Consider the following 13608-nt stretch of genomic DNA (forward strand, 5'->3'; position numbering starts at 1 on the left):
ATACAGCCAGGGCCGCAGAGAGCCAAGGCGGGCCCCTCGTCAGTTATATCATCGGGCCCCTCCCCCCCCCCCAAAGAGAAAAAAAAAAGAAAAAAAGGTGAAAAGAAGGAAAAAAGGGGAAACAAGAAAAGTGGGAAACAAAGAAAAAGGGGGAAAATAAAAGAAAATGGAAAAAGGGGGGGGGGGAGGGAGAAAAAAAAATCAAAACTGCTTACTAGATAACGATTAACTCTAGCCCCCCCCCTTTTCCTTTCTTTTTTTCTTTCTGCCCTTCTTTTCTTTCTTCCCTTTTTTTCTTTTCTATTCTTTTTTTTCTTTTTTGAGTCAGTGTCGTCGGGCCCCTAGTTTCCGACTAGGCTGACATGGCCTCTCGTCGGGCCTCTAAATAGCTTCATCTTAAGTAACGTTGACAACCAGGGGTGCTCCAAACTTAAATTTTTGGGTGGGCGAAATTATCAATCTGCCGAATGGAACTCCAAATTCTATCGAATGAATCTTCAGATTTCACCGAATATTGATAATTTTTCCAAATGGAACTCCAACTTTTGCCAAATGATAATTTTGCAGAATCGTCAGTCAGGTCTGCCGAATTAAGAAATTTTTGAAAGGTCACAATCACCTCCCATTGGGGGCACCACTGTTGACAACTTTACTGAAAGAAGCTGTTTTGCTTTTAGAAACGTTCGTGAAGATCCTTCACTGCTTGTACCTTCTTCTGTATTTGCCTAAAAGAGAAACCCTCCCTCCTCGACTAAAAAATTTTAATTATACGCCCCTGCTTCGAGTTGCCAGGCAATCTGCGATATTTATAAAATCAAACAAGCAAGATAAGTCAAAAGTATAATATTTATTTCGAAAGTTCATTTTTAAACACATTCTATGTACACTAATAATACGTTCTTAATAATATCAGTACTTGATTAAATACTTTATCGAACGTTTTGTTTTTAGGTAGGAAATTTACATGCATTTATGTAAATTTTAACAGTATGTTGATAGTGAATACAAATGTTTTATAAATGAAAATAACGATGAAATGAGTCATGTTTTTTACTCACTCCGCAAGAAGAGGGAGGGGAGCTGGCTATATGTTTAACGAGTAGATATATATCTGTGTGCTCTTGGTTGCTACAAAATGGAAGAATGAATTAAATTTTTTTTTCTGTTTATTTGAAAGCTGATTTCATCGAGAGTGTTCTTTGTCAGTTTTTTCCTACATACGGCCCTCGGTCCGTATGGTGTCAACTGAGCTGATCCATGTGACATGTTTTTATTATTTAAAAGAGGTGACCTGATCGAGAGCGTTCTTTTCCTATAATTCATTTAAATCACTTTTTAAAATTTAATATTAGTTCTTGTTATGGTTCAAATTTCAATAATTCTCTGTTTACCAAATTCAAATTGTTATTTACCTAATTTTGAAATAAAAGCAACTTGCAATTTTATAGTTAAAAATGCTGTAATTTCAAGTTTTTGACTGTTAAATTCGTCAACTGCACTATATACTGCAATAGTAGTTTAATATAAATTAAAAAAAACTTTTCATACTGTTTACCCTGTATGGTTACAACTTTTAACAGTTAAAAAGAAGAAATTTCTTGAAATAATTATTTTATTTTTGATGCAATAGTGTTGCAACTTCGCATGAAACCTGTTTTTTAACAACACGCATCATCGCAACATGTGTAAAAAGAAAAAAAAAAAATGTCCTGAAGACTGCTTTGTAATCGATCACCATGTTTAAATGTCGATGCGTATACACAGAGTGTAAGAAGTACCATACAAAGTGCAATTCTTCACACGTCTGTTCAAATTTTGACACTTTTCAGATGCGATACATAAAAGATATCACCGCGGACATCACAAATACAACACGATACATATCGTACATTTATAAATATTGTTTAAACAAAAGTCATGTGCCACCCGTGCCATGTAATGAATCGGAACCATTGGGTGCTGAAGTGGAGAAGATCAGATCTTCAAATCCTGAATAGCTTTAGAGGCGTGGTGCGCGGCATTGACGTAGTTCCTGCCCATTTCTCCTGGAGGCTCCAAGGTGATTTTAAAGGCGATGTCTTTTGATGTCATCCAGCTGTAGGTGTTGTCAAAGTGTAAGATCACTGGAACCAAATAAGTTAAGAGTTATAGAAGATACATTTTAACTAACTACCAAACGGCACGAACTTGAGGGTCACAGATCTGGATGAAATTCTGGATTTAGGTTAATTCCCACCAGATATGAACCCAGGTGAAGCGGTTTGACTGCATAGGCCCTAGTTCGGTCGTAATGGGGGGTCCAAAGTTTCCAGTTTGGCTCCAGAAAAGCAATGGTTTTCCTTTGAAATAAATATTTTTTCACTCTTTTCTTCATATTGCATTGCAGTATCGCATAAGTGAATGCATTCACAGAATGGAGTAAATTTCACTGCCCCTACGTTGTACTAACAAGAGACGCGACTAATGTTAGGAGAGCAAATATTGTGCCCAAGTTTAAAATTCCAAAGAAAACGCTATCGCAGTTTCGAAGCCAAACAAGCAAAATTTAGACCCACCTTGGTGCCGAACTAAAGCCTATACACTCAAACTATTTTACCTGGGCTCATATCTAGTACGAATTGACCTAAATCCAAAAGTTTATTCAGATTTGTGACTCTCAAGTTTTTGCCACACTAATTGGCAGGACACCAGAGAATTGCAATGGAGTTCTATTGAAATTGGAAACTTTGGGACAATATCTACTCTTCCAAGATATTCGGCGTCTGTTTTCAGTACAGCAAAGAAGGGGGAGGAGAGATTTATTCTGTGTTGTGAATGCATTTAATTGGCTCATACTGCGATGCAAATGCCAGAAAAGAGCTTAAAAAATGTTTAATTTCAAAGGAAAAACCATTGCTTTTCTGGACTCAAATAACAATTTTGGACCCCCGTTGCAGCCGGACTAGGGCCTATGCAGTCAAACCGCTTCTCCTGGGTTCATATCTAGTGGGAATTAACCTAAATCCAGAATTTCGTCCAGATCTATGACCCTCAAGTTCGTGCCGTTTGGTAGAAAGATTGCCAATACAATAAAAGGTTTTTTTAATGAATAAAAATCTATTGAGGTAGGTTATTGTTTGTCGATTACACAGAGAACAGTTTTGGGAAAAAAGCAACTGGTGAGTTAGATGTTTGAAAAGATACATTTTAATTAAGATTACAAATAAAAGGTTTTTTATGAATAAAAATTTCTTGAGGTTGGTTATTGTGTATCGATTACACTGGGAACAGTTTTGGGAAAAAAACTACTGGTGAGTTAGATGTTTGAAAAGATACATTTTAATTAAGATTACAAATAAAAGGTTTTTAATAAATAAAAATTTCTTGAGGTTGGTTATTGTGTATCGATTACACAGGGAACAGTTTTGGGAAAAAAGCAACTAGTGAGTTAGAGTTTTGAGCTGTTTTAGAGTATAATAGGCACTTATTTCAGAACTGTAGTTAGTTTTCGTCATCCACGTCAGTTTTTAATTGGACTAGAAAGTCGACCGTCAAGGTATGACGGATGAAAATTGCTTCTGCTCTTCTACATTTAAACGAAGCAATTGCCTGTTGGATGATATTTTGATGCTTGAAATTTTAACCCTAACTCCTGTTGATTAACCCTAAACTCTAGTGGACAGCGTTACTTTTCAACCACTTTTTTGGTTCTTCATTCCCCTAAAATGACTGTCTTACCAGTAAAACAGTTAAGTGACCGGATCGAGCTCAGCCTTGTCACGATGAAGCCTTTCCCTACATGTTAAACATTTCCAAAACATATTATCAAATGATCATGCCGTGGCGCGAGTTTCATTGTTAAAGCACGCGGGTTACTCGATCATCGACTATTATTTACATGAGGATGTAAAAATAACTAGATACATAACGCGTATCTGGTTTTATTGGCATCTAGTAAAGCGAGAGCGTGACATGTGGTTCAACATGTAATAGCAATTCAAGCTATTGTGCATTTTCAGTAAGTCATACCGTTGAAGTTGTAGTTGATGATGTGCGATTGTGTTAACGACTATTAGTGGACTACATATAAATGAATTACTGTTAAATTCTTCAATGATTTTAGAAAAGATGTACATACGATTTCCGGTTGTCCATAAGATCGTGCTTCCCACTTCCGGGCAAACATGGCACTGGCTGCGAATAACTGGAGTCAGAGACTCAAAGTTGGAGATGTCCTCGTCCTTATCCTTCTTTTTCTTCGCTTGCACCTTCAGCGGCTCTAATTCACCTGTTGTCGGAGATTCGCTCATGAGACCAAATCCTATATCATTGTCCTTCGCCTGTTAACATCAGAAAATATAAAGTTACAAAACTTTCTGTCCGAAAACACTAAACTCATCGCAATAACTTCATTTATAACTGATCTATGTTCCATTACGTGGTTAGAGCTCTTAAAACTATCTGAATACAGTCTGCCATCATATTTACCACGAACGATTCACAATCAGGAACACTGTATTATGGCTACAACTAAAGAATGAACTTAAATATACTTGTGTATACTTAGTAGGGGCTGTGGTAGCTCGATCGGTAGAGTGTCGGATTCGGGGCCGGAGGGTCCTGGGTTCGAACCTCGATGGTCGAAGACCCACCGTCGTCATTAAAGGGGACTGGGCGACGTTAAATATGCTCGTGGTCTCAATGTCCTCCAAGTGAAACGACACCTCTGGGGGTGCTAGTACTAGGTAGCTATTAGCTCCTGGACTAGTTCTAAATTCTCATTAACTGTTCGATCCGGTGATGGTGCTGCCATCTATCGGTATATAAAATAATGGAGGCAAGGCACTTAGTATGCAGTCCTCGACATAAATACAGTTGTAGTCAGTTGTGACTCTGAATAGGAATAGTATACTCAGTAAGATACCAGTTTCTTTGGGACTCTTGGCTTCCTTAAGAGGTTTTCCACCTCCTGCTCAGGAATTTCCTATTCCGGGCTGATGAGTGCTAATAAGCAGGAAACTGCAGTCCTCGGATGGAATGACTGAGCTGGCGGTGTATTTCATGTATGCTTGTATACTATCAACAATCAGTTACTTCATCGATTTTGTGGAGCATTTGCAATTTTTTTCTCGAGTTTTGTCTTTTAATTCCCTTTTTTTTTTCTTGGCGACATTTATAAATCATTCACAACGGTCCTTATTAGCAATGGGCATAATCGAGAACTTTCGATAATCATGATCTCGGAAATCGGGTACTTCTCGCAATCGAATGATTGTTGATCGAAATCTTTCGACATCGAGAACTCGAGCGACTGACAATCGAGATCTTGAGATGTTTGAATCGAGATCTCCAGCAATTGACTACTCGAGATGTTTTGAATTGAGAACTCGAGCGATGGACTTCTCGATTATTTTGAATCGAAATCAGCCTATCACAACTCGAGCGGCCTATTGCTCGAGAAGTGATAATCGAGAACTCTTGATAATCGAGAGATTCGATTATGAGAACTCGATTATGCCTATCACTAGTCCTTATACATGTTGACATTCTGGACTGGCAATGTAAACCAAGGCTTATGGGGGTAAGTTTATAAAAACCCCTCCCCCTGGTTGCTTCTGTTTCAATCATTCATGACGTTTAGACACTTTCTAACTTGGATGTTGTGGCCATCACGAAACTTTCTTCTATATTTTTCTTTTTTTTTTTTCTGATCCCTCCCCATGCTTGACGAGGAAGCAATATTCCCAACATAAACAAATTTACACATGCAAAAACTTGACGACCATCCCAATATCTGAATTATTGCAAAAGCAAAGCAAAGAGCGAAAATTGAAAGTTATTTTAAAAGCCTTGCTTGAATTAATTACAAATATTTTATTTGTTAACAAACATAAGATGGCAACAGTTAAAAACTTTAAATCATTGAGATAATATTTCCGATCATTTCCATACAATTAAAATCACGAGAAATACGCAGACGACAATCTATTACGATTTATCTTTCTTATTGTTGCATTAATAAAGCTATTTTTATTCAAAAAAAAAAAAAAAAATCAACACCTCTTGGTGCGATTGGCGTCAAAATTGAACCAAAGCCTGTTTACATATGGATTCACATATATTCCAAATTTCAACCAGAACGTAGCATTACTTCTTGAGATAGGGCACTCACAATGGAAAAAAAGAACGGGCGATTGCGCTACCCCCTTTCTAGCTGTTGACACCAAAATAAAATCAGCTCTTAAACCCACTAAGGACTACTTGCCGATAAATGTTTCTTTCATTCCGTTCATTATTTCTTGAGATACAGCAGTCACAATTGACGACAAAAAACGTTCTATAGCTCAACCCCCGTTTGAGTTATTGACACCAAAATTGAATCAGCACCTGTTCCTGTTAATGGCAACATATGGACCAAATTTTGTTTGATTCCGTCAGTTACTTCCTGAGGAATAGCAAGCACGCGTAACTCAAAAAACGTCCCATTGCTCCACCCCCCTTGGAGGAATTCGCACCAAAAACCAATGGGCCCAAGTTCACATAGGGGCACATATGTGTACCAAATTTCGTTCGATTTCATGCGGTAGTTTTTGCTTTAGAGCGGCCACAAAAAACTGGTCACACACAGACGTGACACACATACACACAGACAGACAGACATTTTCCAAAAATAGTCGAAATGGACTCAGCACACCTCAAAACGTTCGAATCCGTCGAAATTCGAAAATTTGCACGAATCCAATACTTTCTTCTATATATTAGATATAGAAGAAAGTAAAAAGGATGATTACTCACTTGAATGTGCCACCGAAATATAGTTCCGACTTCGCGAACAGCGAACCGGAAGTTGAGTGTCGATCCAGCACCGACGGTTGCAGTCACTACGTCAGGGTCTTCGAGGTCCAGGAAGTTGTTGGAGTAGAAGTGTTCGGGAATGGTACCACCAAAACTGATCTAGAAAATAGATGAAACGATTTAAAGAAACAGGGAATTGATTAATATAAATTACTAAAACTTTCAGAGCGTGTTATACCTTTTTAAACAAAATTTCTTAAAGGATTTTTATGATTTTTAGCACAATCGACCACTGAATCTTTTCTAATAAATGCATAAGCAAATGTATGCACATACTTGGGGAAGGTATTATTGTGATCATTTAGCAAAAAACACTTTCAAAATGAGCGCAAAAACAAAAAGGCTTTAGGGACTTTAAAAATTGAAAATTAAAATTATTTTTTTGGATTTAAAAGAACAAAGTTTGTAATATTGTTAAATTATTGATTGTTAAGTAAGTACCCATTCAAAGGTTTCAAAGAAAAAATCATGTTACTTAGATTTAAAAAAAAAAATGTTTTAAAGCTGATGTGACCCCTGGAGTTGATTTAGTGATTTTCTAATTAAAAATAGCTTTCCAAAATTACTTTTTTTTTTTGTAATTTTTAGAGATAAATTAACACCGAATAAGGGCCATTTGACTACTGTTGAGTCCCTTCGAAAGCAATTCTAATCTGATTGGATATTTTGGCTACGAAATAGAGCAAGCATTAATAAAATCAAAAGTAAGAGAAATAGGGACATTCCACCGTCACGTGCGGGACAAAAGACTTAATTAACTTTTGTCATATCTCTTAATAGTTTGATTAAACAGGGGTAAACAAATTTTTTAATCGAAAACATATGATACAAAAGATACTCTACACAGTTATATTTTTGTTAAACAATTTTGTTATTTGAAAATTTAATTTAATTGCTTGCGTCACGTGTGGAACATCCAAAGTCAACCTCTTGTAACTTGCTATTAGTTAATATTTTTGCTCTATTAATATATCAATGTTAAAATTAATTGTAGACTTTGAGAGCAAAGGTTCCAATGTAAAGGAAACATATCTCATTTGTCGAGAAACAATAGTTTAAACCATTAAAAAAAAATATGTATCGGGCCATTCCACGAAAAAGTAGTCACTTAGTCCCTCACGTAACGGTTCATATAGTTCATTCTAAAGTAATTACTTAAAAAAGTAATGACGAAAGCTTTTACTTAAGTAATCACACATTCCTTTGTAATTTGTTAAGTAATAAAATTTTTACCATTACCCGTTTAAATTATTATTTATAAAAAAAATATATGAGGCGTCACGCGCGGGACACTTTTCGTGAAACGTCCCAATACCTCATTGGGTACCGAGGATCTCAAGAGGTACGTATCCTTCGGAATCAAAGATATACCCCCCCCCCCTCGGAAAGGATATTACCGTAAAAACCAGTACTACTTACTATGTCGGAGCAGTTAGGATCGTCGTCTTTACCCACACGACTTCCACCGAGGTAAACGGGAAGAATTTCGGGGTCTATGGTCTTCAACAACTCTTCTTTCCATCCATCTAAAAACACAAGAAGAAAATTTATTTTTACAACCTGGATGACGATGCCATTTTGTTGTGATAGTTGTCTCGCATTGTGAAATTACTTCTCAGCATTTTAAGATGAGTGAAATTTATTATAGCGGAAGAGAAGGGGCGAACCCCCCGAGGAACTCAGCCGATGGCGGTGTGCACCTTAAATCAAGAATAAATGGAGGGAGCAAGTCCAATTATTGGCTTAGCAAAAGCTGAACCAAAGACCCCCAAGTCATGTGACTCATCAACGACGAGTGGTTGGCACGTTCTGCGTAAAACGAGCGAAAGACACCTGATTTCTTCCAATGCTTTGCTTTAAAATCTGTCACATGACTTGGGGTCTGGGCTTCACGAATAAAAATCTTTATTCCCTCCTTTATATCTCTTCTTAATGGTGTACACCAACTAGCCGTAGGTGTCGAGATCGAAGTGGTCGTCGACGGTGTTGGCATAAATTTTCATGCAAACGATTTTGTGCTAGTACTAACAATATGAGGGACGATAAAAACTTCATATACAGTAAAACCCTTCCTAATGGAAACCCCTCAAATGCGGACGATTTTCAATTCCCCGATTCCAAGGCAAATAGCATTATTAAACCCCTGTCCTGCGGACACCTCTTTATTGTGGACAAAAGAATTTATCCTCTTAGTGTCCGCATTGGAGGGGTTTTACTGTATAAAGGATTATATAAATTACTATAAGTCCTGTAAATAGTTTTCATTATTATTAAAAAAAAAAGCTCGTTGATTTACTATGAGTTCTTACCACTGCAGAAGTAAATTTCAAAAATATGTTGCTTAAAAATTTAACATTTATCAAAAACTATTTGCATTTAAATAGGTAATTAGTGACATTACCGTATCCGTATATCTTCATTCTTTTGTTGAGGGAATCTTGAATCACTGGTTTTATAAGTTTGTAGACAGAAGAGAAGAAAGGAGGAGCTACAAGAAAAAAAATGATAATTTAAATGTACAATTCTCTGAACTCAAACCAGGCAGCAGTTTTCACCATGAATACGAGCTTTAAATTAGAAATATTGAATGAAAATTAAACACAGCAATAACAGCACCATTATAATGTTAAACAACTCGCAAAATAAACGTATATCAAGTCATTAAAAAAGTTTAAAGTTACATTAAAATGTAAAATCCAAGTATGAGGATTATACGCGACGCCTCCGTAAACAATGTTTCTTTGTCTGTCAAGGAAACAAGTAAACAAGTCTTCAAAGTACAGTAGCAGGTCAAAAATCCGAATGAATTGGGATTTTGGGTGGCTGGACCTTAAGTAGTTCGGATTTTCAGATTTTTCGGATTTTCAAAAAATGACCTGTAAAATACCGTTTTTCGGGAAATGATATGCCATTTCTTCAAATAAAGTGGTTATGCAGTTGTACATAACATGCAATACAGTACATAACATGCAATACAGCACATAACGCTTTAACATGTAGTGACATTTTTAACAAAGTTTAACGAAAATTCACCCTCATTGTTTACTGAATATAAAGAAAAATTCATTAAACATTCATGAAAGTGCGTTCGGATATTTGACGTTTCGGATTTTTGAAGTTCGGACTTTTGATGTTCTACTGTCTCTCCTTTCAGTGCCGCGGTGGCCTGATCGGTAAGGCATTGTGACCGAAAGGTCCCAGGTTCGATCCTAGCCGGTCAAAGGTCCACCATTTTCATTAATGGTGACTGGAGAACGTTAAACATACTCGTCGTCACAAAGTCCTTCAAGTGAAACGATACGTCTGGGGGCGCTATACCGGGGATTGCTCTGTTTCTGGACTGAATCAAAAAATCAGAGCCGTCTTCAGGGTCCCATCCAACTGGTTAAACCATAAATTGTGGTATTTACAGGGGATCCTGGGCGTGAAAAGCATTTCCTTTCTACACTGTTAATGACAAGCGGTCCTCAAAGCCAAATCACACTGCAACTGTGCTTATGTGAAAAGTGAACAAATAAAACTCCCTTTGATCCAACTCAGTTACTACATTTGAATCAATCTTTCAAGTGGTGATTTTATGTTTACACCCAGGCCCGCGCCGAGCCTGATCAGCGCCATCGTGCAAAAGTCTTTTGAGCGCCCTTATGCACTAACGTTCGAGCAAAATATAGTTAACACCTGAGGAGAGGTTTTGTAGACAAATGTGATTTGGAATAAAATAAGTTCGGCATTTAATTTATCAAAAGCAAAACAATCTTTTTTTTTTTTTTTAATTTTAGAACACAGTGTACGTTTTTGATTCTTATATCGAAGTTATTTCGAGTAAAGGCGGATTTTAAGAGAGGGGCGATCGAAATTAACTTTTGGAATCTGACTTTTTCTCTTGGAAACCTTGCATTGAGCTTCTGTTAAAAAAGAGATGCCCAATTTCAGCTAATCAAAGCATTTTACCTCCACAACTGGAAAAAAAATTAAAAAATCTTGGAATTTGATCGAAATAATTATTGCTTATTTTAGTCTAACAAGTGTACTTCAACAAAAGAAAGGGGGGAGGGGCGTGGAAAACGGCAATTATGCAGTTTGAATTTTTAATATTTTATATAGGGTTCAGAAAGCTAGATGTCTATTTCTGGACTTCGTATTGATCAATAATTAGTTTGTTTCTGAAGTAAATGTTTCAAAATGTTGAAAATTGTGAAAAACCCACTTTGAGATAGTAGGTTTTTTCAAGTATGCCAGTCCGAAAAAAAATCAGGGGGGGAGGCGTTTCATTTCGGGCAGGCAAATCCTGCCCTTAATATACTAATGCGTTTTGGAAAAAGAAAATATTTTAAATATCAAAGTTGACACCGCTCTAAATGTCTGTCTAGTCTCTTATTGATAAATAAAATTATTCAAAGTTTTATGCTTGTTAAAACATGACAACAGAGTACTGAATAGATTTCAAAATTGAAGTAGAGGATATTCCCCTTTAAAATCTGAAACTGAAATCATTTCCGGTAAAATCAAAAATTCTAAAATACGGAAGCGTTTCAAAATGCATTGAATTTAAGATCCAAAACAAAAGTCTCTCCAAGGGTTTTTTTTTGTTTTGAATTTAATACGCGAATAGTTAAAGAAATAAAATAGAGGGGGAAGGGAGGAGAATCGAGTAATTATGGTCACCTTGCTACTTTTCGGAACTAAAAAGTTAACCTTAATTATTGTCTACAATATATGAATATTATGCACATCTAAGTAATATGCAAATGCGCTTACTTTTTTTTTTTAATGCATGATAACACGAAGCAGTGAAATTACAACGAATTAAAAATCGCAAGACTATGATTGCACAAATTATAATACAAGATGTCCACCGCAAGAACCAAAATGGGGATTAACAAATTTCTTGCCCTTCGTATGCTTAGCCCTACAAGCGCTTGTTTTCAGTGTAAAACCAGCTGATGTGTGCATCACATGACTTCCTTTTACTCCAATTTAATGTCATTTCCCCATTACTGGCAATTTTAATGTGATTCAATATTTATTCTCTAAATATCACCAACAATGGCCAAATTGAAACCAAAAAAAAAAACTCCGCCAAATTTGTCGCCAAGTTGGCGACAAAACTTGGCGACCAAAAGACTGGCGATATATCGCCAAGTGTCCGACAAATTATAACGCCACTTGAGTTTACATCGAAATTAACAATGATTTCCCCCCAAAAAGGTGCAAAAGACCCCCTTAGGAACATCCGAAAGCAACCAAAAGGGGAGGTGCACAACTAGACCCCACTACGAGTCTATGTACCAAATTTCAACTTTCTAGGACATACCATTTTTGAGTTATGCGAGATACATACGCACATACGCACATACACACATACGCACATACATACAGACGTCACGAGAAAAGTCGTTGTAATTACCTCGGTGATGGTCAAAATGGATATTTCGCGTGTCTATACATTCTTAGGCACTTTTCCGCATGTGGTCGAATCGAAAAAAAAACTCAACATTCATTTGGGGGTGAGCAAAATGGAAATTAAGGGCGATTTTTGAGTGAAAATTTTTTCGCGAATACAATACTTCCTTTTTTGTAAAAGGAAGTAAAAATAGGGCTTTTGAGTAGCAACTCAATAATTTTTCCGTTTAGCTTCTCAGCGAGACGCATTAATTGTTTCCATAAGCAGTATAATTTCACCGCCGGCATTAGATATAATGAAAAATTCCATTTTCTTTTTTGGTTAGAGTTTTTTTCTTCTCTTCATTTGGAACATTTTTGACCGGAAGAGTTTGGTGCCTTTTTTGCTCTAGCGCCGTCGTGCTTCGCACGACCTTGCACATAGGGACGGCGCGGCCCTGTAACACCTTACTTACAAGTTTAAAGGATTCGATTCTGAAATCATGGAAGGGCCGTGGTAGCCCGATCGGTAGAGTGTCGGATTCGGGGTCGGAGGGTCCTGAATTCGAACCTCGATGGTCGAAGACCCACCGTCGTCATTAAAGGGGACTGGGCGACGTTAAATATATCCTCGTGGTCTCAATGTCCTCCAAGTGAAACGATACCTCTGGGGGTGCTAGCACCAGGTAGCTATTAGCTCCTGGTCTAGTTCTAAATTCTCATTAACTGTTCGATCCGGTGATGGTGCTGCCATCTATCGGTATAAAAAAAATAATGGAGGCAAGGCACTCTGTATGCAGTCCTCGACATAAATACAGTTGTAGTCAGTTGTAACTCGGAATCGGAAATCATGGATACTTACTGTTGATGACGTAAATAGCTTTAGCGATATCATGATAATGATCTTGTAGTAACTTCAGTGCTATGATGCCGGTATCAAGGGCTGAAAAAATGGAACACGAATAAATTTAAAACTCTTGTAATATACAGAAAAAGGCAATAATTCCCCCCTGGCTCTTTTAAATAAAACTAGCTATATTTAAGGAGTCGGTCTTATAAGGACCCGTTCGTTTGTGAACGACAATTCCCTATTAATAGGTAAAATCATTGTTAGACATGTTCTCTAATTTCTTTGCGTGGCAGGAGGGGCGGTGTCTACTACTTTAATAGTGTTATTTACAACTATTGGCATGAAACTGAAGAAAAAACTCTCAAGCAGAGGTTCTCTTTGAACATTGATGTAAGGTCTAATAGAGCTCCCGGTTAATGAAAGCTAATGAATACATCCTATGGGACACTCATCTAGGCCCAACGTGTCGTTCATGAACGATCGATTCTAAATGAACGACTCCTTAAAATGAACGGTGCAATACGATCTCCTAAAAATGAAAC

General features: G+C 37.0%; 1 protein-coding gene across 1 annotated transcript in view; it reads right to left on the minus strand.

Moving 5' to 3' along the window:
* Positions 1–828: 828 nt before the first annotated feature.
* Positions 829–13608, minus strand: part of LOC129226595 (retinal-binding protein-like) — a 94163-nt gene continuing 81383 nt past the window's right edge. Inside the window, exons 9-14 of the mRNA XM_054861219.1 lie at positions 13079–13159; positions 9236–9322; positions 8254–8360; positions 6775–6933; positions 4118–4319; positions 829–2123 (exon numbers count right to left, since the gene is read on the minus strand). Of these exons, the coding sequence (XP_054717194.1) occupies positions 1975–2123; positions 4118–4319; positions 6775–6933; positions 8254–8360; positions 9236–9322; positions 13079–13159 (785 nt within the window). The 3' untranslated portion in view covers positions 829–1974. The remainder of the gene's footprint in view (positions 2124–4117; positions 4320–6774; positions 6934–8253; positions 8361–9235; positions 9323–13078; positions 13160–13608) is intronic.

This window comes from Uloborus diversus, chromosome 7 (assembly GCF_026930045.1).
Source record: "Uloborus diversus isolate 005 chromosome 7, Udiv.v.3.1, whole genome shotgun sequence".
Classification (NCBI taxonomy): Eukaryota; Metazoa; Arthropoda; class Arachnida; order Araneae; family Uloboridae; genus Uloborus; species Uloborus diversus.